General features: G+C 38.3%; 1 protein-coding gene across 1 annotated transcript in view; it reads left to right on the top strand.

The window, feature by feature from the left end:
• Positions 1-16,231: 16,231 nt before the first annotated feature.
• SPG7 (SPG7 matrix AAA peptidase subunit, paraplegin) overlaps positions 16,232-27,231 on the top strand; it is a 115,958-nt gene continuing 104,958 nt past the window's right edge. Inside the window, 1 exon segment of the mRNA XM_053689791.1 lies at positions 16,232-16,465. Coding sequence (XP_053545766.1) covers positions 16,334-16,465 — 132 coding nt within the window. The 5' untranslated portion in view covers positions 16,232-16,333.

Below are 27,231 nucleotides of genomic sequence, written 5' to 3'. Positions count from 1 at the left end.
TGGGAAGCGGATTTTCTGAGCAGACACATTTCATCCCAGGGAGTGGGCTCTCCATCTGGAGTTGTTCTACAGGTTAACCCTCAAATGGGGGGTGCTGGAGTTGGATCTGATGGTGTCTCGACAGAACGCAAAGCTTCCAAGGCACGGTTCAAGGTTAAGAGATCCTCAGGCCACTCTGATAGATGCTCTGGCGGTTCCTTGGGATTTCGGTTTAGCATACCTGTTTCCTCTGTTTGCGCTCCTTCCACGAGTTATTGCTTGTATCAAACAAGAGAGCGCATTGGTAATTCTAATAGCTCCTGCATGGTCTCGCAGGATCTAGTATGCAGACCTAGTAAAGATGTCTTGGAGGTTGCCTCTGAGGAAGGACCTTTTAACTCAGGTTCCATTCCCCCATCCAAATCTCGTTTCTCTGAAGCTGACTGCTTGGAGATTGAATACTTAGTTCTGTCTAAGTGTGGAGTCGGTCATTGAGACCATGATCCAGGCTCGCAAGCCTGTTACTCAAAAAATTTACCATAATGTATGGCGTAAATACCTTTATTGGTGTGAATCTAAGGGCTACTCTTGGAGTATGGTCAGGATTCCTAGAATTTTATCTTTTCTCCAGGAAGGTCGGGAGAAAGGGTTGTCAGTCAGTTCTCTGAAAGGTCAGATTTCTGCATTATCTATTTTGTTACACAAGCTTCTGGCGGATGTGCCAGATGTTCAAACTTTTTGTCGGGGCCTGGTCAGAATCAGGCCTGTGTTTAAACCTGTTGCTCCTCTTTGGAGCCTTAATCTTGTTCTTAAGGTTTTGCAGCAGGCTCAGATTGAGACAATGCATTCCATAGATATTAAGTTGCTATCTTGGAAGGTTTTGTTTCTTATTGCTAACTCTTCTGCTCTGAGAGTTTTGGAACTCTCGGCTTTGCAGTGTGATTCGCCTTACCTTATCTTTCATGTGGATAAGGCGGTTCTTCGTACTAAATTGGGGTTTCTTCCTAAAGTGGTTTTCGGATAGAAATATTAATCAGGAAATTGTTGTTCCTTCTCTCAGTCTTAATCCTTCTTCTCACACACACTTGCATGTTGTGCGTGCTCTAAAATTCTACCTACCTACTACCTGCCCTGATTGTTTGTTTTTCAGGAAAGCATAAGGGTCAGAAGGCTACATCTACTTCTCTTTCCCTCTGGTTGAGAAGTATGATTTGTTTTGCTTATGAGACTGCTTGACAGCAGCCTCCTGAGAAAATTACAGCTCAATCCACTAGGGCTGTCTCCTCTTCCTGGGCTTTCAAAGATGAAGCTTCTGTGGAACAGCTTTGCAAGGCTGCAACTTGGTCCTCTCTGAATACTTTTTCCAAATTTGATACTTTTGCCTCGGCTGAGGCCTCTTTTGGGAGAAAGGATTAAAGGTTTTTCAAGCGGTGGTGCCTTCTGTTTAGGTCTTCCTGCCTTGATGTTGTGGACTCTCCATATGTTAGGAAATAAAACAAAATATATGCTTACCTGATAAATTTCTTTCTTTCCGGATATGGAGAGTACACAACCCCACCCTTTATTAAGACGGTTATTTTTTACTAAACCTCAGGCACCTCTACACCTTTGTGTTATTCTTTTTCCATTTTCCTTCGGTCGAATCACTGGGGATTATGGGTAGGGGAGTGACACTTAACAGCTTTGCTGTGGTGCTCTTTGCCTCCTCCTGCTGGCCAGGAGTGATATTCCCACTAGTAATTGAATGACGTTGTGGACTCTCCATATCTGGAAAGGAATACATTTATCAAGTAAGCATAAATGTTATTTTGTAAACAACTTTCCAATATACTTCCATTAACAAAATGTGCACAGTCTTTTTATATTTACACTTTTTGAGACACCAGCTCCTACTGAGCATGTGCAAGAATTCACAGAATATAAGTATATGCATTTGTGATTGAATGATGGCTGTCACATGATGCAGAGGGAGTGGATATAGACATAACTTTGAAATTTGTCAGAAAAAGATTAAGACTAAGTGCTATTGCATTATCTTGTTATGCTATCACACATTTCGTTGATTATGCAAATCTACTGTAGCTACTGGTCCTTTAACAATAACCTTTTCAGGGGTTTAGTGTGAAAATACCCTCTTATATTACCCCTTGTTTCACTCTCTCCTTTATACCAACATCTCTATTCAGCCAGGTCAGCCTCCCATTTCACCTGGACAGGGGGCAGGGCCTGGTCAATAAGTGCTGTGTGGTTCCAAGGATAAAATGAAGCCCTTCAACTCTCTGAACACTGCAGTCTATTCCCAACCAGAGTCAGTTGTTGCAGAGATTAAAGTTAAGAAGATTAAAGATTCACTTGGGAAGGTATAAGACTACTTTATCTTTAAAAATACTAGTATCCAGAATATGCTCCCCCTATGTGCTGTCTGGATCCCATGGCCCCACTTGGTCAAATTATAGAGCTGGGCCTGACAGCTGTGGTCATTGTGTACGCCATGCAGCCTCAATTCAGTAGCCTGCTCCTCACCTCCAACCATTTGTGGCTAGGTATTAGGGACTAAGGTGTCAGTGTCACCATTTTGTGAACAAGACTGTGTAGGGAGAGGTGTAGTCACATGTGGATAGTAGGCTGGATCATGGCTGTGTATGAGCAGTCTATGCGAGTGTCTTGTTAGACTATGGGCAAGGCAAGGTAAATTCTGCAGATAGGGACATATGGCTGTCTTAGAGGGACAAAGCTCAGAATTAGTGACTGTCCCTCTCAAAAGGACAGTTTAGAGGTCTGCTGCTCTCTGTCATGTTGCCAAACTTTTTGGTTAAAATCTTGTTTTGGCAAGTATGTATTTTATGAAAACCTCAGGAGCACAATACCTATATACTATTTAATCCCTTTGCAGTGGTTAAACTTTGGGACGTGTCTGGGCTATGGCTGAAGATGGCCGCTAAACTGAGAGCTCCGTTCACTGGTTTTACATTTTGCCATGCAATCCAGGTTTCAATTAGTCATCCAGCACAGAAATGTACACTGTAGAAGACATCTCGTTGTATCAGATGATATCTATATTGCATATATCAGGACTCCTCAGGTCGGAGTGCTGAGACTTTTTGGCGACTCTACGGAGAAAAATCTCAGCAAGAAAATCTGAATGAATGCACCAACAAAAATAAAGCAAACAAATAAATGCTGATAAAAAGGGCTTAATATTTACTCTAACATGCGCTCCATGCTCTGAATAGCACATTAAGGTAAGTATTGTAGCTACAGAAGAACTTTTCACCTGTAGCTTTGAAGCATTTACATTAGTTTTAACGAAAATAAATGTAAATGTTTAACAAAAATTCGATTTTCGCTTTGTTTTAAACAAATCCTGGATATAGCAGGCAACAAATATTTGGGAAAACTAATTTCCCTGAATATCCGAAACGAAAATTTCATCTGAAACAAAATTTTCTTCCCTGCACATCTCTAATTAAGATTTCTTCAACAAGGGAAGTTCACCAAGATGACCCGCTACCACAGAGCTCTATACTTACCTCCATCTCAGCATCAAAAGCACAACAGCAGTTATAGAGAGGTACAATGGTGGTGAGAGGTCCAAACAGTACTGCGCTGGCAGTTGCCACATGACAGCTTGATAGCGTTGGTGCACAGAGTGCCCAGTCGGTTGATGTGGAGACTTCTTCTAGATCTATGCTATGGAACACCCAGTATGGCAGGGACACATTTGTGGTCAATCTTCTCTCAAGAATAAAACTGCTCTTGAATGCCTCATACTGAATCTGAACACTGAGTGACACATATCTCAGAGATCGAGCACATTCTGGGCCTTTTCAGTGAGATTAGGAGTGGAGTGATTTGGCTTGATGAGGAGTTCGACAGAGCTTACCTCTGTGACTTTACACTTCTCCTTCAATGTCACATGTATTTTGAATCAGTAACCCAATGCCTTAAGGGATACTAAACCCAATTTTTTTATTTTATGATTCAGATAGAGCATGCAATTTTGGAGTGATTTGGCTTGATGAGGAGTTTGACAGAGCTTACCTCTGTGACTTTACACTTCTCCTTCGATGTCACATGTATTTTGAATCAGTAACCCAATGCCTTAAGGGATACTAAACCCATTTTTTTTATTTTATGATTCAGATAGAGCATGCAATTTTAAGCAACTTTCTAGTTTACTTCTACAGGTGGCCCTCGTTTAACAACGGTTCAATTTACACCGTTTCAGAATAACAACCTTTTTTCCCAGTCATGTGACTGCTATTGAAAAGCATTGAGAAGCAGTGCATTTATTAAAATAGCCAGTAGGTGGAGATGTTCGCTTATGTTGTAGCAAAGCCAAGCAAGCTGAAATTAATCAGTTTAACCAGACCTGAGCTATCGAGCAGATTTCAAAGGAACAAGATCTTTCTGTCTATAACTCAGTCCAGATTGGAATGCATAGAAAGAAATGTTTGCAGAAAAATGCAAGTGAACTCTGTGTTGTGTGATTATTTTATTAGGTTTATAATGCTGTCTACCCCAAGGCAGAACATGCTGTGATCGGAGATGTCATCTCAGAAAATGCAGCATGTCTGCAGAAAGAATGGGACACATGAGGGAACCGTTAGCACTTAAGCTTTGCTACTCCAAAACAAGCTGTTCTCTTTAAACATTGCTTTGCTCTGGCTGCATTGCGTACATTTTCCTTAACACAGTGCAGCCACAGTGAAGCACTGTTTGAAGAGAACAGTCAAATATGGGGTAGCACTGCAAAGCAGCAGAGCATTGATTGATGAATGAATATATATATATATATATAATATATATATAATATATGTTTTAAAATTGCTTTATTCTCCAGTTAATCAGTATATTGCAATTGTGCTGTTGCTTTAGTATAACTGCCCGATTTAAAATTGTATTTCATTTCAAAATGACCTCCAGAAAAATGTTGATAAAAAAAGTCATTGCAGAAAGTGAAAAAAAGTTCTGCCTCTGGGGCTGTCTAGCATTTAAAGTCTTCATTTCAAAGCTTTAAAAATAATGTATTAGGTGTTACTTATGAGTGCAATTTTGAGAGGGGCCTGTAACCTATCTCCCTCACTTCCCATTGACTTACATTATAAACTGGGTTTCAATTTACAACAGTTTCGATTTACAACCATTCCTTCTGGAACCTAACCCCAGCGTAAACTGAGGGCTACCTGTACTGTCAATTTTTATTTGTTCTCTTTTTCTCTTTATTTTAAAAAGCAGGAATGTAAAGCTTAGGAGCCAGCCCATTTTAATTTCAGAACCCTGGATAGCGCTTGCTTATTGGTGGCTACATTTAGCAAACCAATAAGCAGGCATAACCCAGGTTCTCAACCAAAAATGGTCCGGCTCTTAAGCTTTACATTTCTGCTTTTTAAATAAAGATAGCAAGAGAACAAAGAAAATTTAATAATAAGAGTAAATTAGAAAGTTTCTTAAAATTGCATGCTGTATCTGAATCATTAAAGAAAAAAATTTGACAGGGACTCTTAATATGACGATGCCATATCTGATATACACTGTTAATACCCATGCTATCTTTTATTTATTATTGAGTGGCCTCTTTTTTTCCTTATTTGGAGATAAAACAATTTTAGCAAATGCATTCACTGTTTTAGTATGTCTTCTTATTTTTATATATTTATATTTTCATATACCATATTGGGTTACATTAGTAATGTTGACGCTAAACAAGTGATGTCTGATACTCAATGAAGTTAAGTAGTTGACTATTATGGAAAACTTTGATTGATTGTTTTATTTATATCATGTAATTTTGTTGCTAGTTCTGTTATCATATTACCATATATGTGATTGATATCATATTATAAAGGCGACAAACTGGTTACTCCCTATATTATATGATGACTTGATATCCTTCTTGCAGACACAGCTTTTGCCTTGTTTGCCTACTTATATTGTCTGTATATTTGAATGGTGGCTACCCACCATAGATGATTGATTGATATGGGATAATATAAGTTGCCGAATAAAGGGATACTTAACCCATTTTTTTTTGTTTCAGGAGTCAGATTCAGCATGCGATTTTAAGCAACTTTCTAATTTACTCCTATTATCAATTTTTCTTTGTTCTCATTTTATCTTTATTTGAAAAAACAGGAATATAAGCTTAAGAGCGGGACCATTTTTGGTTCACTACCTGGGTAGCGCTTGCTGATTGGTGGCTAAATGTAGCAAACCAATCAGCAAGCTGTACACAGGTGCTGAACCAAAAATGGGCCGGCTCATAACCTTACATTCTTGCTTTTGCAAATAAAGATAGCAAGAGAAGGAAGAAAAATTGATAATAGGAGTAAATTAGAAAGTTGCTAAAAACTGCATGCTCTATCTGAATCATGAACGAAAAAAAAATTGGGTGTAGTATCCCTTTAACAAGCCCAAACATATGTATTGATATCTACACCATATGTCAAGTAAAAAGGATTTCACATAAAAACACAGAGCAGACATCCCAACCTGCAAAAACTCATTTCAGGGAGGTGGCTTCACCCGCTACTGACCACCCCCCCCTCACGGTTATATATTGGACACCTTGAAACCCTAAATAAGATAGACTTATCATTAAAGTAGCTTCCCGCTAAAGTCACATTAAAAAAAAAGTAGCTTTATTGCTCAACCACATACAACAAACATATTTTTCAGTGATCATACGCTTGTTGAGTGCTTAAATATTTTAGAATACAACGTTTAATTACGTGCAGTAAATAAGGTAGTATTTGTGTTTTTATTTTATTAAAATCAGTGGGGGCTTTTTGGTTATTGATGCATGCTTTGAGCAGTGGCGGCTGGTGACTTTTGAAGATGGGGGAGCACTAGCCCCGCCCCTCAGATGGCTCCGCCCATTTTATTGTGTGTGTGTATATATATATATATATATATATATATATATATATACACATACATACATACACATACACTATGCCAGTTACCTTAACACATTCTTGTACAAGCAAGGTGAGGGCAGTGTGTTATGTGTATTACTGTGTGTTGTATGTACATAACTAACCTGAAAGACAAGAGCACCACATACACCCTGCAGTTACTATATATATATATATATATATATATATATATATATACTGGGTACAAGAGTCCTGTTACTGGGGCAGTATAAGGACATATATATATATATATATATATATATATATCAGTGACGTGCGGTGAGGTCAGAGGCAGGTGAGGCACTGGCTATGATATGCCCGAGAAGAAGCCAATATATGAACCATAGTGGTAGCTTAAATTGACGATTAAATTAGCAGGTTGCATAAGGGCAATTAGCATTATTTACAACACACGCATACACGTAAGAAACAAATTAAATAATGATTATATAGGCAAATGCAGTGGCACTGATTATACTCATTGAAGACAAATGAAAGAGTACATTGTTCTGTTTGTTCTCTTGGTATTCTTAGTTGAAACCTAGGAGGTTGCTATGCTAATTTCTAAGACCTTGAAGGCCACCTCTTTTCACAATGCATTTTAACAGTTTTTCACCACTAGAGGGTGTTAGTTCACGTATTTCATATAGATAACACTGTGCTCATGCAAGTGAAGTTATCTGGGAGCAGGCACTGATTGGCTAAACTGCAAGTCTGTCAAAAGAACTGAAACAAAGGGGCAGTTTGCAGAGGCTTAGATACAAGATAATCACAGAGATTAAAAGTATATTAATATAACGGTGTTGGTTGTGCAAAACTGGGGACTTGGTAATAAAGGGATTATCTATCTTTTAAAACAATAAAAATTCTGGTGTAGACTGTCCCTTTAATAAGAAATGTGACTTGATTTGGCCAATTTACACAATGATTGCCACAGGGGGAGCTCTATTCAAATTTCAACCTATAGATATTTAGCTGCTAATCACATATTAATCCTAAATTCCTAACAGTAAACTGCCAAAACATTCACAAGATGGCTGCTCATTCTGTAAAATTAATTTAGTAAGCAGAGAATATTTCAGTAGCAATAGCTACTCACGGTCAGACACTTAAAGTTTAACATCAGAGGGGGCAGCCACTTCTCTTCCCTTTTAATATATTAATGTGCACAAAATCACAAGATGGTTAAACATTCTGTAAAATTTATTTAGTAAGCAGAGAAGATAGCATAGCAAGTTACAACACTGACCAGGAGGTCAGACACAAAGTTTAACAGAGGGGGAGGCCACTACTCTGCCTATAATATATTAATGTGCACTAAATCACAAGATGGCTGCTCATTCTGTAAAATGTATTTAGTAAGCAGCCAGAGAACATAGCATAGCTACTTGCAAGTTACAACACTGACCGGGTCATACACAAAGTTTAACAGAGGGGGCGGCCACTACTCTCCCTATAATATATTATTGTGCCCTTAATCACAAGATGGCAGCTTATTCTGTAAAATGCCTTATTTAATATATTACAGTGTGAACAAAATCACAAGATGCCGGCTGCTCATTCTCTAAAATACATTTATTAAGCAAATAAGCAGAGAATATGATGTCAGACAGTCACAACATTGACTGTCATGTTCACACACAGGCACTTAAAATTATACATCAGAGCAGAGGGGGTGGCGGCCACTACCGCGCATAATATTTACAGCTCAAAACAAACCTCACAATAAATTAACACAGCACGATCATCACACGATGGCATGGCTTGTCATTCTGACAACTTACTTTTGCGACAGTGTGACGGACTGTGTTATTGGACTTGGTGACTCTGCGACGACGGCTCCTTTCTTAGTCAGGTCAGGTGACAGGTCAGGCAGGACCAGGGCGGGGGCAGCAGCTGCTATATGCGGTTACTAGGTTAGCTCAGGCAGACTCCTCCACTCGCTACTTGGCTCACACAGTGACGTGACAGTAAGTCAGACTCAGTCCCAAACAGTCAGGAATGAGTGGCACTGACTGTTGTTCCCGCGCCGCCAGACTGCTCCTTCCTTGCGCATGCGCAGTAGTACCAGCATAGACAGTACAGCCAGAGCCAGGGAGTCAACACCGGTGTTGATTGGCTGAGCCGGTCTCCCAGGGAACATATGAGGCCGCATTACAGATGCCTCTATAACACTTTTTTTCAGCCGCTCTGCTCCTGCAAATCACCACCAGGTGATGCTGCAGAGCAGCAAGTTATAAAAATACATGTAAAATATTGCGCAATAGAGAGAAACCAGAACCCAGTGCCTCTCTATTGCGCAATATTATAGAGTTTTGAAATGTAAAAAAAAAAAAATGTTACTTTTTTTTTTTAAAATAAAATTCTATATTTGTTTTTCTTTTGCCCTAAATGGCAGGTGCGGCACTGCCTCACCTGCCTCCTATGAGTGCACGTCACTGATATATATATATATATTTATATTTATTTATATTTATAAAGTCCTTATACTGCCCCAGTGACAGGACTCTTGTACCCAGTATATATATACACCCAGAGACAAGCAGAATACACTTTTTAATAATGTTTAATACACACACTGTCTGACACTAAAGTAGCCAGCCATCTGATCATAGCAAGCCACTATCCTGACACCCAGAGACAAGCAGACAGTATATGTATTAAACATGATTAAAAAATGTATTCTGTTTGTCTCTGGGTGACAGGATAGTGGCTTGCTATGGCTGGCTACTTTAGTGTCAGACAGTCACTGCAATTCCTTGCAACAACAATGCCTGACAGGAATTTTCACTGCTGTCCCTAAATCTGGCACTGTTGGAAATAGGGCCTATATAAATATTAACACTTGCAAATGAAACCGCTTGTAATTGACGTTAGTAAAAATGTTAAGGAGTTAAATCCTGGGCTTGAGAAATCATGAGGGAGCAACAAACAGCTCCTATATTATAACTGTCTTCTAATTCTTATTTGTATCTATGTACTAATACCCTTGGCTCAAACATGGCACTGCATAATACACAGGAATTCAATAGGAAATACACTTTAACCTTAGTGTAAGTCAGGTATAATAAGAAGACAAGTTGCAAAAAAAATTATGCTGCAAGCTTCCAGGACATACAGGTCTCTGGACAACAGCTGACAGGAATTGAAAAGTCAACTACTGGCTATAGAAGGGGCCATTCTAAAATTTCTCCACTACTGAAAAGCATCACCTTCATCCAACTTGGAAATACACCTGCCCTTGTTTTTAACCTGGAGCTAACACTGCTGGATGCGGAGTCCCTGAATTGTGAGTAATGATGGCTCTAAAGCGGTCTGAACTTGGGCATCAACTGTGCTGTCCCTAGAGCTGTCATGACATGAACTTTAGCCCCTGAAAGTGACAGTAGTGCTGGCTCTGCAGCTCTGAACTTGCTGCCCCCCCCTCTCTTCCGGGTGTCTGACCTGTGCAGGGCTGGCAGTCCCTCGGTGTCCTCAGCTTGCTCTTTGCACGGTATGACGCCAATTATTGTGCTTCTTAGTGAGGTTCCCCTCAAGAGACGATTCCCGAACCAGCTCTATGTTACCGGGTGTATCAACACTAGTGCGCATTGTAGAACCAGGGAGCAAGACGGCATGGTCTGTTCTGGTACAGTGGTACACCGTGAAATGCGATCAAAGGGCAAAGAACTACAAGTACGGCGAGCGACTAATTACAAAACAGCTTTCTTTGCGGAGCAGCAATTGCTTCCATCTAGCGTTCTTTAAGCGCGTTACAGAGAGAGAGCATTATACAATGAAGAAAAACCGCCTAGAGTCCCAGTGCTCCCACACACACAGCTCTTAGTGTGCGAGTGTCACATGACAGCTGGATCTCACACACTAAGAGCTGTGCGGTAAGGAGAGCTATAGGCTGGACTGTAGGTGGCACTGCAGTCAATGCAGTTTTAAAGTGGAAAGGGTTTTTGCCTATACTTCTAACTATCGCACTGCACAGCATGTGCGATAGATAAAAGTATTAGGCAAAAGACCATTCCACTGTCAGCCTAAATAATTAAAAATGACAATTTTAAATGTTTTTAGTTAAAACTGCAGTGGAGCCTGGATGAATTTTTTAATTTAAATCAGCAAAAAAGTGTTAATTTTTTTTATTTGTATTTATCACTCTTTTTTTCCCTCTTTTTTTCATCAGTGGTCAGGGTGTTCATCAGGGGCCAGGGGGTTCACGTGCTCAAGTGCGCCTATAGAGGAGCATCCACTGGCTTTGAGGGTTCTATAACGTCCCAGCAACTAAAGGCATTCCTTAAAGAAACACTTTTCTGGATTTGGAACACATTGGATCATGGCACTTGGAGTTTCAGGGAGATTGCATTCCATTTGCTGGCATCAGGGAGCCGCTTTTACAATCAGGGAGACTCCCTGAACTTCAGGGAGAGTTGGGATGTCTGCACAGAGTGATTTCTATTTTACATATTCACTGTCACCACTAGTGAGACCCAGGTCAACCCTACACTTACCTCCGAAAATTAGTTATTATCTTTTATTTGGAGGTCTTGGATCAATAGGATTATTTATAGTTGTGTGTGGTTAGCTCCCAAGTACTTTCCAACTGTGGTCCAGATTACAACAAGTGGAGCACAAAATAGCGTTTTCTTTCATGTAATTAGCAAGAGTCCATGAGCTAGTGACGTATGGGATATACATTCCTACCAGGAGGGGCAAAGTTTCCCAAACCTCAAAATGCCTACAAATACACCCCTCACCACACCCACAAATCAGTTTTACAAACTTTGCCTCCTATGGAGGTGGTGAAGTAAGTTTGTGCTAGATTCTACGTTGATATGCGCTCCGCAGAAGTTTGTAGCCCGGTTTTCCTCTCAGCGTGCAGTGAATGTCAGAGGGATGTGAGGAGAGTATTGCCTATTTGAATTCAATGATCTCCTTCTACGGGGTCTATTTCATAGGTTCTCTGTTATCGGTCGTAGAGATTCATCTCTTACCTCCCTTTTCAGATCGACGATATACTCTTATATATATATACCATTACCTCTGCTGATTTTCGTTTCAGTACTGGTTTGGCTTTCTACAACATGTAGATGAGTGTCCTGGGGTAAGTAAGTCTTATTTTCTGTGACACTCTAAGCTATGGTTGGGCACTTTTTTTATAAAGTTCTAAATATATGTATTCAAACATTTATTTGCCTTGACTCAGGATGTTCAACATTCCTTATTTCACACAGTCAGTTTCATATTTGGGATAATGCATTTGAATCAATCATTTTTTTTTTCTTTTCTGTTTCCGGCGTCATACGTGTCACCGGAAGTTGCGTCATTTTTTACGTTCTTTTGCGCCAAAAGTGTTGGCGTTCCGGATGTGGCGTCATTTTTGGCGCCAAAAGCATTTAGGCGCCAAATAATGTGGGCGTCTTATTGGGCGCTTAAAAAATATGGGCGTCACTTTTGTCTCCACATTATTTAAGTCTCATTATTTATTGCTTCTGGTTGCTAGAAGCTTGTTCACTGGCATTTTTTCCCATTCCTGAAACTGTCATTTAAGGAATTTGATCAATTTTGCTTTATATGTTGTTTTTTCTTTTACATATTGCAAGATGTCCCACGTTGCAACTGAGTCAGAAGATACTTCTGGAACATCGCTGCCTGGTGCTGGAGCTACCAAAGCTAAGTGTATCTGCTGTAAACGTTTGGTAGCTGTTCCTCCAGCTGTTGTTTGTATTGAATGTCATGACAAACTTGTTAATGCAGATAATATTTCCTTTAGTAAAGTTCCATTACCTGTTGCTGTTCCGTCAACATCTAATACTCAGAGTGTTCCTGATAACATAAGAGATTTTGTTTCTAAATCCATTAAGAAGGCGATGTCTGTTATTCCTCCTTCTAGTAAACATAAAAAGTCTTTTAAAACTTCTCATTGTTCAGATGAATTTTTAAATGAACATCATCATTCTGATTCTGATAATGGTTCTTCTGGTTCAGAGGATTCTGTCTCAGAGGTTGATGCTGATAAATCTTCATATTTATTTAAAATGGAATTTATTCGTTCTTTACTTAAAGAAGTCCTAATTGCATTAGAAATTGAGGATTCTGGTCCTCTTGATACTAAATCTAAACGTTTAGATAAGGTTTTTAAATCTCCTGTAGTTATTCCAGAAGTTTTTCCCGTTCCTGGTGCTATTTCTGAAGTAATTTCCAGGGAATGGAATAATTTGGGTAATTAATTTACTCCTTCTAAACGTTTTAAGCAATTATATCCTGTGCCATCTGACAGATTAGAGTTTTGGGACAAAATCCCTAAGGTTGATGGGGCTGTCTCTACTCTTGCTAAGCGTACTACTATTCCTACGGCAGATGGTACTTCCTTTAAGGATCCTTTAGATAGGAAAATTGAATCCTTTCTAAGAAAAGCTTATTTGTGTTCAGGTAATCTTCTTAGACCTGCTATATCTTTGGCGGATGTTGCTGCAGCTTCAACTTTTTGGTTGGAAGCTTTAGCGCAACAAGTATCAGATCATAATTCTCATAGCATTATTATTCTTCTTCAACATGCTAATAATTTTATTTGTGATGCCATCTTTGATATCATTAGAGTTGATGTCAGGTATATGTCTCTAGCTATTTTAGCTAGAAGAGCTTTATGGCTTAAAACTTGGAATGCTGATATGTCTTCTAAGTCTACTCTGCTTTCCCTTTCTTTCCAGGGTAATAAATTATTTGGTTCTCAGTTGGATTCTATTATGTCAACTGTTACTGGAGGGAAAGGAACTTTTTTACCACAGGATAAAAAATCTAAAGGTAAATTCAGGTCTAATAATCGTTTTCGTTCCTTTCGTCACAACAAGGATCAAAAGCCTGATCCTTCATCCTCAGGAGCGGTATCAGTTTGGAAACCATCTCCAGTCTGGAATAAATCCAAGCCTTTTAGAAAATCAAAGCCAGCTCCTAAGTCCACATGAAGGTGCGGCCCTCATTCCAGCTCAGCTGGTAGGGGGCAGATTACGTTTTTTCAAAGAAATTTGGATCAATTCTGTTCACAATCTTTGGATTCAGAACATTGTTTCAGAAGTGTACAGAATTGGTTTCAAGATAAGACCTCCTTCAAAGAGATTTTTTCTTTCCCGTGTCCCAGTAAATTCAGCGAAGGCTCAAGCATTTCTGAAATGTGTTTCAGATCTAGAGTTGGCTGGAGTAATTATGCCAGTTCCAGTTCTGGAACAGGGGCTGGGGTTTTATTCAAATCTCTTCATTGTACCAAAGAAGGAGAATTCCTTCAGACCAGTTCTGGATCTAAAAATATTGAATCGTTATGTAAGGATACCAACATTCAAAATGGTAACTGTAAGGACTATCCTGCCTTTTGTTCAGCAAGGGCATTATATGTCTACAATAGATTTACAGGATGCATATCTGCATATTCCGATTCATCCAGATCACTATCAGTTTCTGAGATTCTCTTTCCTAGACAAGCATTACCAGTTTGTGGCTCTGCCGTTTGGCCTAGCAACAGCTCCACGAATTTTTACAAAGGTTCTCGGTGCCCTTCTGTCTGTAATCAGAGAACAGGGTATTGTGGTATTTCCTTATTTGGACGATATCTTGGTACTTGCTCAGTCTTCACATTTAGCAGAATCTCATACGAATCGACTTGTGTTGTTTCTTCAAGATCATGGTTGGAGGATCAATTTACTAAAAAGTTCATTGATTCCTCAGACAAGGGTCACCTTTTTGGGTTTCCAGATAGATTCAGTGTCCATGACTCTATCTTTGACAGACAAGAGACGTCTAAAATTGATATCAGCTTGTCAAAACCTTCAGTCACAATCATTCCCTTCGGTAGCCTTATGCATGGAAATTCTAGGTCTTATGACTGCTGCATCGGACGCGATCCCCTTTGCTCGTTTTCACATGCGACCTCTTCAGCTCTGTATGCTGAACCAATGGTGCAGGGATTACACAAAGATATCTCAATTAATATCTTTAAAACCGATTGTACGACACTCTCTGACGTGGTGGACAGATCACCATCGTTTAGTTCAGGGGGCTTCTTTTGTTCTTCCGACCTGGACTGTAATTTCAACAGATGCAAGTCTTACTGGTTATTTATCGTGCAGCCACAAACGGGCGAATTTGTCCATTTTGGGACGTGCAATAAATTTGAGCTCCACTTGTAATCTAGCCCTGTATGTTATACATTCAGATGTAAATGATAATTCCTTATATAGATCCACTAGTTGTTCTTAGGTCCAAGAGTGACCATTAACATTTCTAGATTTCCTTCCAAGTCATATAAGCTTGGTTAGGTCCAAAATGACCGAAGTACTGAGAGGAACTTATGTTATAAAATAAGGTTTCACTTATATAGCTTCATCTTTCTTGTTGACCTGTCTTTTTCAGATAATACATTGTTTTACGCATGTATTATCTTCATAGTTGCCAACATTTCAAAAACATTTCCAGGGACACTTTGCAGCAGAGCAAGCTGAAGCAAGCTGGTTACTGGAGTATTGACGACCTACTGTTCAACTGCTCCGTCCACTCAGTTCTGCAATTAAAACACACCAAGTAATAGTATAATTTAGATTTATCCATAGTTTATTATACAGATTACAGCACCAAACTCTTACACCTACCCAATCTCTGGAACACATTCTGGGCATATGGTTATTTTTATAACACAGCATCAAAATTAGGCAGACAAATAATATGTGAACCCATTCAATAATAATAACAACACTATTCCATTAGGAATTAATTATATTTAAATAATACACTACATCTATCTATCTATCTATCTATCTATCTATATGTGACTGTGTGTGTGTATATATATATATATATATATATATATATATATATACACACACACACCAAATGTTGGGCAAAAGAGGTAGCATTTCCAGGGACAAAAAAAATCCAGGGACATACAACAAAATCCAGGGACTGTCCCTGGAAATCAGGGACTGTTGGCAACTATGTATCCTGGAAGTAATTTGTAAATATACTATCGTGAACATACTTGTTTTCTATGTTGTAATTTCTAAAAAAAATAAAAAATAATAATATATATAAAAATAAAATATTAAATAAAAAAAATATTCATGTATGAAAAAAAATATTTTTACACTATAACGTCCCTACAAAATTCAGGAAACTGGATCAAAAGTTTGGATTACATTACACTAAAACAGTAGCGAGTTCTAACATTAGTAAGAGAAACAGTGGGATACATAACAGCTTCTCATAGTATACATTTAGTTAGGCCTGCCCAGAAGATAGGCACTTAGATAATGGTATTACGTATGCAGGCATAATCTGTAGCTGTGTATGTTTGTCACTGGCTGAGGTGGGCGGAGTGTATACAAGGGAGAGAGGCGGAGGAGCCAAGGTGAGCTCGCTAGGCCGCAGCGAAGCCTCCCAGTTGGAGTGTACAGCGCTACCCGAACATGGGTTATGTGCTGTTGGCGGTGCGGAGTCGCCGTATAGGCATTGCTGGTTGCTGGAGCTCGGCTATAAGATATGGAAGCGAGATTGGTAAACGGTGTAACAGCAGTGCATCACCGGGGAGGATTTTACAGGTACATCTAGCGGGGAAATAGAGCCAGGGTAATTTTACGGGACATGTCAGTGATTAGTGGTTTCTGAGACACGAGCACCTTCAGCTAAAGAGCAGGTACAGGGGGTCCAAGGGTGACTTGAAAAGACGCTTACCGAGGCCATATCGTACAAAAATACAAGTTGATGTGGCTATGTTGGAGTGACCAATATGACAGCAAGCACTGAACTAGCAGTGAAAGGGTAACTTATGTGGGTGTGACGAAGTGTTGTATAATGAAAAACAGGTAGTAGTGCCCGTATAGACATAATCAGGTAAAACTTACTACTCTATATTACATAAAGCGACAATAAAAAGTATTAATGCTCCACACACTTATTTAATACTGTAAGATGAAAATTAAAATACAGTATTAACTGTTATATATGTACTTAGGTTGTAGGCTTCCTCCTCTTTCTTGTTTCTATTTGTTGAACCCCTATGTAGCACTGGAGTCAAGCTATCAGACAGTTTAAAAATCCAAGTCAAGCTATCAGACACTGTTTTTGAGCTATCAGACAGGTTTAAAACAGTAGTCAAGCTATCAGACACTTATTTGGTTGTACTTTCTTAAGACTATTAAAGGCTGTACCATACATATATGCTAATAAGAAATGTTTTAATGAATACCACAAGCATTTTTGTTATAAATGTCAACCAAATGTAAAAAAAAAAAGTCATATTCCACCATTTCTCTAAGCGTTAAAAACAAAATTCCCCATTGTGCCACTACATTTTCACCACAGCTAGTTCAAACAATGACCCCACTAAGATATCACAAAGTATGCAAACTTTTTAGTGTGGAATTTTATAAATATAGGGCCCCAAACGTCCCTAAAATTGCAAAAATCATCACTTTCAAGCAATTTCACTTAGGGATAAAAGCAAAATCTCCCATTGTTCCACTAAAATTTCACCACAGCTAGCTCACCCAATGACCACTCTACAATATCACAAAGTTTGGAGACTTTTTACGGTGGAATTTTAAAAATATAGGGCCCCAAATGTCCCTTGAATTTCATAAATCGGCCCTTTTCAGCAAATTCACTTAGGAATAAAAAATAAATCTCCCATTGTTCCACTAAAATTTCACCACAGCTATCTCACCCAATGACCCCTCTACGATATCACAAAGTTTGGAGACTTTTTACTGTGGAATTTTAAAAATATAGGGCCCCAAATGTCCCTTGAATTTCATAAATCGGCCCTTTTCAGCAAATTCACTTAGGAATAAAAAAGAAATCTCCCATTGTTCCACTAAAATTTCACCACAGCTAGCGCACACAATGACCCCTCTACGGTATCACTAAGTTTGGACCATTTTTACTGTGGAATTTTAAAAATATTGGGCCCCAAATGTCCCTCAAATTGAAAAAATTGGCACTTTCCAAAAATTTCACTTTGGGATAAAAAAGAAATCTCCCATTGTTCCACTAAAATTTCACCACAGCTAGCTCACCCAATGACCCCTCTACGATATCACAAAGTTTTGAGACTTTTTACTGTGGAAATTTAAAAATATAGGGCCCCAAATGTCCCTTGCATTTCATAAATCGGCCCTTTTCAGCAAATTCACTTAGGAATAAAAAATAAATCTCCCATTGTTCCACTAAAATTTCACCACAGCTAGCTCACCCAATGACCCCTCTACGATATCACAAGGTTTGGAGACTTTTTACTTTGGAATTTTAAAAATATAGGTCCCCAAATGTCCCTAGAATTTCATAAATCGGCCCTTTTCAGCAAATTCACTTAAAGAAATCTCCCATTGTTCCACTAAAATTTCACCACAGCTCACCCAATGACCCGTCTAGTGGAACAATGGGAGATTTCATTTTTATTCCTAAGTGAATTTGCTGAAAAGGGCCTATTTATGCAATTCGAGGGACATATGGGTCCCAATATTTTTAAAATTCCACAGTAAAAAGTCTCCAAACCTTGTGATATCGTAGAGGGGTCATTGTGTGAGCTAGCTGTGGTGAAATTTTAGTGGAACAATGGGAGATTTATTTTTTTATTCCTAAGTGAATTTGCTGAAAAGGGCCGATTTATGAAATTCAAAGGACATTTGGGGCCCTATATTTTTAAAATTCCACAGTAAAAAGTCTCCAAACTTTGTGATATCGTAGAGGGGTCATTGGGTGAGCTAGCTGTGGTGACATTTTAGTGGAACAATGGGAGATTTCTTTTTTATCCCAAAGTGAAATTTTTGGAAAGTGCATATTTTTTCAATTTGAGGGACATTTGGGGCCCAATATTTTTAAAATTCCACAGTAAAAATGGTCCAAACTTAGTGATACCGTAGAGGGGTCATTGTGTGAGCTAGCTGTGGTGAAATCTTAGTGGAACAATGGGAGATTTATTTTTTATTCCTAAGTTAATTTGCTGAAAAGGGCCGGTTTATGAAATTCAAGGGACATTTGGGGACCTATATTTTTAAAATTCCACAGTAAAAATTTTCCAAACTTTGTGATATCGTTGAGGGGTCATTGCGTGAGCTAGCTGTGGTGAAATTTTAGTGGAACAATGGGAGATTTTGCTTTTATCCCTAAGTGAAATTGCTTGAAAGTGATGATTTTTGCAATTTTAGGGACGTTTGGGGCCCTATATTTATAAAATTCCACACTAAAAAGTTTCCATACTTTGTAATATCTTAGTGGGGTCATTGTTTGAACTAGCTGTGGTGAAAATGTAGTGGCACAATGGGGAATTTTGTTTTTAACGCTTAGAGAAATGCTGGAATATGACTTTTTTTTTTTTACATTTGAGTGACATTTATAACAAAAATGCTTGTGGTGTTCATTAAAACATTTCTTATTAGCATATATGTATGGTACAGTCTTTAATAGTCTTAAGAAAGTACAACCAAATAAGTGTCTGATAGCTTGACTACTGTTTTAACCCCTTAATGACCACAGCACTTTTCCATTTTCTGTCCGTTTGGGACCAAGGCTATTTTTACATTTTTGCGGTGTTTGTGTTTAGCTGTAATTTTCCTCTTACTTATTTACTGTACCCACACATATTATATATCGTTTTTCTCGCCATTAAATGGACTTTCTAAAGATACCATTATTTTCATCATATCTTATAATTTACTATAAAAAAATTATAAAATATGAGGAAAAAAATGGAAAAAACACACTTTTTCTAACATTGATCCCCAAAATCTGTTACACATCTACAACCACCAAAAAACTCCCATGCTAAATAGTTTCTAAATTTTGTCCAGAGTTTAGAAATACCCAATTTTTACATGTTCTTTGCTTTTTTTGCAAGTTATAGGGCAATAAATACAAGTAGCACTTTGCTATTTCCAAACCACTTTTTTTCAAAATTAGCGCTAGTTACATTGGGACACTGATATCTTTCAGGAATCCCTGAATATCCCTTGACATGTATATATTTTTTTTTAGAAGACATCCCAAAGTATTGATCTAGGCCCATTTTGGTATATTTGATGCCACCATTTCACCGCCAAATGCCATCAAATAAAAAAAATCGTTCACTTTTTCACAAATTTTTTCACAAACTTTAGGTTTCTCACTGAAATTATTTACAAACAACTTGTGCAATTATGGCATAAATGGTTGTAAATGCTTCTCTGGGATCCCCTTTGTTCAGAAATAGCAGACATATATGGCTTTGGCGTTGCTTTTTGGTAATTAGAAGGCCGCTGAATGCCACTGTGCACCACACGTGTATTATGCCCAGCAGTGAAGGGGTTAGTTAGGGAGCATGTAGGGAGCTTGTAGGGTTAATTTTAGCTTTAGTGTAGTGCAGAAGACAACCCCAAGTATTGATCTAGGCACATTTTGGTATATTTCATGCCACCATTTCACCGCCAAATGCGATCAAATTGAAAAAAACGCTACATTTTTCACAATTTTATGTTTCTCACTGAAATTATTTACTAACAGCTTGTGCAATTATGGCACTCATGGTTGTAAATGCTTCTCTAGGATCCCCTTTATTCAGAAATAGCAGACATATATGACTTTGGCGTTGCTTTTTGGTAATTAGAAGGCCGCTAAATGCTGCTGCGCATCACACGTGTATTATGGCTAGCAGTGAAGGGGTTAATTAGGTAGCTTATAAGGAGCTTGCAGGGGGTGGAGCCAAGGCAGGCATAATGGAGGACGTGTGATATGTGAGCTCCAGGTGCAGTGAATAAGAAAAGTGGAGAAAAGGTTATCATAAGCTCCCAGAGGGTCACTAAAACACCACCGGAGTGTTTATACATCAATCCTCTGTGTTTTATGACCACTCAGTTTGCTCAGTGTAAAAGCTAACATGCAGTCTTTGACGTCTTGCAAGCTGAGGAGTACAAGAACCAAAATGCCGGTCTCCTAAGAATCAGATAAGCTGGAGAGAAAACAGAGGATAAAACTGCAAGGAAGCTGCCACATCACAGGGTAAGGAGTTCAGAGGGGAATATGGCAAGCAATTAATCTACAGGGTGATTGAGGAAGAAAGACAATTTTAAGACGCCATAGCAGGGAATCAGCCACGTGGGAGGCAGCATGTTAATAAAGTGATTATAAACAGCCAGAGAGACTTGAACAGCAACATGCCTACTATTTAATAAAGACTTTTAACCCTACATGATGTTAATGAATCGGGCTGCAGAGGAAGCATAAGTAAATAAAGCATTAAAATGTGAAAGCTGGAGCACAAAATAACACATAAAAAGAAATAGCATTGTATGGTGATATAGCACAGATTGTACCTATCTATAGTACACAGCATATCACCAAAACTACTCAGAAACTTTGGATGGAAGGAAAATAACTTTGACACAGAACATTCACCCTATATAAATCACTCCCCGCAATTTATTTTTCTCCTGTAAACCACTCCGGCTTTGCATGTGACTCCAAAGTGCTATTAAAACACTAGTGCTGCAGCAGACTTTCTCCCACTTCAGGACATAAACAGGGGTCTTGCTATCCTTTGTTCAACAGCTAGATCATTTCAAGTGTTCCTCCATTTTATTATATGAGCTATATCATGTCAGTCAGAAGACAAAGTAAACTAAATGCTACAAATAAACCTGCAGCAGCCAATATATTTTTTAAACCCCAGAAAGGAGAAAAGGCTCATGATAAAGAAATTGTTGTAACTGAGGAAGAAATGGAAGAAGTTCTAGAACCAACTTCGCCAGCAGGTAATAATATACCCATTACCAGAAGTGACATAAGGAACCTTGTCTCCAAACAAGACATATCCACAATATTTGACAAAATGTGGGAAAAGCTGGACACCCTCCAGAACACTGTTACAAACAGTCTCACTGAAATCAAACAGGATATTTCGGAACTGGGATCCAGGTTAGAATCCTTGGAAGAAAAAGAAGAAACACTGGAAGAAGACATTACAACCATAACTCAACAAATGGCTGATCAACAACAGGAATTGGCAGACATTAATGACAAGCTGGAAGACCTGGAAAATAGGAGCAGGAGGTGTAATATACGTCTAAAGGGTATCCCTGAAACTATAGTTACAACAGAATTAAGCAATTATCTTCTACAACTATTCCAGGCTATCACAAGCTCTGCTGAGGATGGAAAATTCCAAATGGAAAGGGCACATAGAGCTCTAAGAGCAAAACCAAAGGACACAGAACCACCAAGGGACGTCATAATTAAACTATTACGCTTCCAAGAAAAAGAAGAAATCATGACTGCAGCTAGAAAAAATCCAACCTTTAAATTTCAGGGCTCAGTCATACAATTTTACCAGGACCTTTGTATCAAAACACTGCAGAAGCGTTCTGCTCTCCGTCCGCTGACACAACTACTGCGAAAAAATCAGATATTATACAGATGGGGATTCCCTTTCGCACTTCACATACACCATGAGGGCAGAACAATCACTATCAAGGAGAAACAAGACATACCAGGTCTCTGCCAACTGCTTAAGCTGGATTGTCCAGAGATTCCAGATAACTCTCAAGACAATACCAAAAGACCCACACAGCCATTAAGAGGAACAGCTCAAAGTGAACGTTGGACAAAGGTCTCTAAAAGGAAACGAAGGCCCTGAAGGATTAAAGAGACTGAGAGAACTGACTGATGTTCTTTAACAAGTATAATCTTTCTTTGCCTTACTCCATGTGGAGGAGTTATTGTCACGGCTCATGTTGTGGTAAAAGACTTGAATATCAATCTCCTAGTAGTAAATAATGGCACGAGCATAAAGTATATTTATTTATGTCAGTAAAAAGAACATTAAGTAAATTATAAAGAACTGGAGATTGATAAGATATGACTAAATTACACTATCCATGACATTAGTTATTATTATATGTTCCCTCTAGGAATAAAAGATCCACTTTTTCAATTCATTATTATATAAGATACACTATGTAATATTTAGCTGCACACCCACTTAGGTAGATTTGATGTTGCAGACAAACAAGAATAACTTGAAGGATTACAGATTGTTTAATGTTGAGCTATGTTTTTTATGTTTTTGTTGTTTTTTTGTTTCAAGTACCGTCGAGCAGTGGTCAGGAAAGTTTCTCCATAACAGGATGGACACTAAGAGAGCAGTTGTTAGTCAGAAAATAGAGGCATTGATGTTCAGGTATGAGGAGGGGAGAGGTAAAATGCTCAATTATGGATTCTAGATGGAAGATAATCTCCCATAATGTAAGAGGTTTGAATACCAATATTAAAAGGAAAACTGCACTTACCCAATATAACAATATGAAGGCTAAAATCATTTTCCTACAGGAGACACATTTTACACACCATCAAATCCCTAAATATTGGGACAAACAATACACGCAACACTTTCACTCCACAACCGATAAAAAGAAAAGAGGAGTATCAATACTTATTCATAATTCCATTCAATTTATAAAAGAAGAGGTGATAAGGGATAAGGAAGGCAGATATCTTATAGTGAGGGGGACTGTGCAAGACAAACAAGTCACACTCTGCAACATATATGCACCTAATGAGCAACAACACAAATTTTTTGATAATCTTTCGCATTTACTGACCCAATGGTCTCAAACCTTGATAATATTGGCTGGGGATTTTAATGTAAACTTAAAGATTTTAAGGGATACTATTACATCTAAACTTACAAATAAACAATTAAGACTTAACTCTATTACCAAATCCATTAGGGGATCTTTAGAGAATCATAATATATATGACACTTGGACGACATTATATGGACAAACAAATGACCACACATACTACTCACCTGCACATAAAACATATACCAAACTCGACTATATATTTATTAGCCAAATTCTATTACCAAACCTAATCTCTTCATCCATTCACGCCTCAGTATGGTCAGACCATTCCATAATACAGATACAACTAAAAGGTCTTATTAATGTAGAAAGACAAAGATCCTGGACATACGACCCTACAATACTAAAGCAACCAGGTATACAAACTAAAATATTAAAGAGTCTGGAAGAGTACTGGAAATTAAACGTAGACCCTGCAATCAACCCAGTAATCATATGGGCTGCACATAAGCCATATATTAGAGGGTTACTTATAAAGGAAAAAGCTTTATATATAAAACAGAGTAGGTTTGCGGTAGCTACCTTGCAACAAGAGATTGAACTCTTGGAAAAGGCACATCAAAATACACTATCCCAACTATCACTAGACACATTGACAAATAAAAGAAAAGAACTGGCTAAAATTTTATCTGATAATTCAGTGAGGTCCATTAATAAATTAAAAACATACTATTTCCTATATGCAAACAAGCCAGATAGATATCTGGCCCATAAGCTAAGAGAAAGAACAAAATCTTTCACAATAGCACAAATTCAAAAACCAGATGGTACTATGACATCTCATCCGCAAGAAATTACAGAATGTTTTGCCAAATATTATGAATCTCTGTATGATGGGAAGAAGGTGGGTCAATCCCCCCAGATAGAGACCCTAAGAAATAAACTACTAATGTTAGCGAATCTGCCAAAATTAGACAAAGCGGACGCAGAGGCACTGGATGCAGAGATCTCTGCTACTGAGGTGTCTGCAGCTATTAAAGATCTTAAAATAGGAAAGGCAGCAGGTCCCGATGGATTTTCAGGAGATTACTACAAGCTATTTAGAACCAATTTGACTTCCCACCTACATAAATTTTGTAAAGATGTCATGTCAGGCACGCCGGTTCCCTCTGAACTTTTACAGGCCAAGATAGTAGTAATCCCTAAGCCAGGGAAAAACCCCAAAATAGTACAAAATTATAGGCCAATTTCCTTAATTAACCAAGATCTCAAGATTCTCACCAAAATCCTAGCAAACAGGCTTAAACAATACTTACCTTCATTGATCCATCCTGATCAGGTAGGGTTTATTAAAGATAGGGAGGCCCCTGATAATGTAAGACGCATAGTGACGCTGATAGAATATCTGAAGGGAACAGAAACGCCTTCTCTGCTCCTTTCTCTGGATGCGGAGAAGGCGTTTGACAGAGTAGATTGGCAATATATGATGGCAGTTCTCGAATATATGGGATTCGGTAGTAAATTTAGGGGGGCAATCAAAAATATATACACAAATCCAGTAGCAACAATTAGGGCAGCGGGATATCAGTCTCGACCTATCAATATATTGAATGGAACTCGTCAGGGATGTCCGTTGTCTCCACTTTTATTTGCGTTGTGCATAGAACCTTTGGCGTCTTGTATTCGCAACTCTAAGGATATCCATGGGGTTAAATTAAATAAAGGGGAACAAACACTAACTTTATTTGCAGACGATATCTTGCTTACAATTACAAAACCAATGCTTTCCCTCCCTAGGTTGTACCAATTATTAGAAGATTTTTCCAATGTTTCGGGTTTCAAAATAAATTCGGATAAATGCGAAGCACTCCCTCTATCATTACCAACACACACACAAAAGTTGATAGAAGCGAACTTTGATTTTAAATGGGTTAATCATTCCCTAAAATATCTAGGCATACAAATCACAGACACCATAGAAACATTGTATAAAGCAAACTACATCCCAATTTACAAAACTATAAGAAGAGATATATTGAAATGGAAGAAAGGGAACTTTTCTTGGTATGGCAGATTATCGGCCATTAAAATGAATGTCCTACCAAGACTGTTATATCTATTTAGAGCTTTACCTATTAAAATCCCAATAAAAGAGCTTGAAGAACTACAATCTGAAATTATTAAATTTATAAGAGGACATAAAACAGCTAGAATAGCTGCTCATATTTTAAAACAACACAAGCTATTGGGAGGTGTAGGAGTCCCTAATCTTAGAGATTATTATCATGCTGCCAGACTGGCACAAAATGCTCTTTTATGTAAAGATTGCCAGGGGATGACATGGCCAGGTATTGAAGCAGATATTGGAAGACTAAGCACTCCGGGAGATATATTATGGAAACCCTCAGATCCAAAAGACCAGAGGATAATTAAACTAAAAACTACAGAAGATTCTAAGCTTATGTGGAGGTCACTAACACATACAATGAAATTACTCTCGCCACACACTATTATAATACCTCTAAGTACACTACTCCCAAAAGAATTTCAAAAACAAATAGATAAGTGGGGAAATAAAGGCCTCTATAGGGTAGCTGATTTCCTAGACAATGGGAAGTTGTTGACATTTACACAATTAAGAGATAAAATACACCCAAATACATTGCACTGGTTTTTATATCTCCAAATTTCCCATGCTATAAATACATATAGACTAGGCAGCATCCCAGCCTGCCCAAAAACTGCTCTGGAACAAATGATAATGACACCCGGTAGAAATAAAAAAATGATTACACGCTTATACTTAGCCATTCAAGAAGCAAATAGTTCAGCAAAATTGGTAATTTATGACAAATGGGAACAAGATTTAGCTATAACCTATGATAGAGAAGATTGGAGCCAGATTTTCTCCTCAATGAGGAGAAGCTTAATAATAGGGGCAGACCTTATCGAAAACTCAATAAAAACCTCATATAGATGGTACCTTACACCACTGAAATCCTCACATTACACTCCACAGGGTAGTAGATTATGTTATCGGGGATGTAATGGGATAGGGACCTATTTTCACATGTGGTGGGAGTGTCCAAAGATACAACCTACATGGGACAAGCTTTCTCAACTATTTAAGGTGATTCTAGACGACTCCTTTACATTATCAGCCTCACAGGCCTTACTACATATCCCCCAGGAGTCAATGAACTCAATTACTAATAGATGGGTTAATATTATATGTACAGCAACCAGAATATGTATAGCTAGAAAATGGAAAGTGGGGGCTCCAGAATGGGGTGAGGTAATGATCAAAATTGAAGATGTTTATAATATGCTAGAATCAGCTGCATGGATACAGGGGACATCTGAGAGATTCCAAAACATGTGGATACACTGGATTTTAAATAAACAGAAATATGTAGGTACATACAGATCAACACTAAGTAACCAATAAGGCTTTTTTAGGGCAATTAAATTGGAGAGAATAGGAACTTTCTTAAATATAGATATAGCGTTCTAAAGAAATCTACAACATTGTCACTGCTCGACGGGAAAAGTTTAAAGTTAAAGGTTTTTCTTTGTATACAGTTATGAAGTTTAGGTTTAGGGAAATGGGATAAGAGGGGGGAGGGGGTGGAGAGGGAGTTAGGGAAGGGGGGAGAAAAATTGATGAAAATGATATAAACAGGGTGCTGAAAACTTTAATTGTTTTAAGAATACTAGGACATTGTAACCCAGCACACTGTTTTATTATGTTG

This window comes from Bombina bombina, chromosome 1 (genome assembly GCF_027579735.1).
Source record: "Bombina bombina isolate aBomBom1 chromosome 1, aBomBom1.pri, whole genome shotgun sequence".
Classification (NCBI taxonomy): domain Eukaryota; kingdom Metazoa; phylum Chordata; class Amphibia; order Anura; family Bombinatoridae; genus Bombina; species Bombina bombina.
Note: the sequence above shows the minus strand (reverse complement) of the source record. Positions and strands in the feature narration are given on the sequence as shown.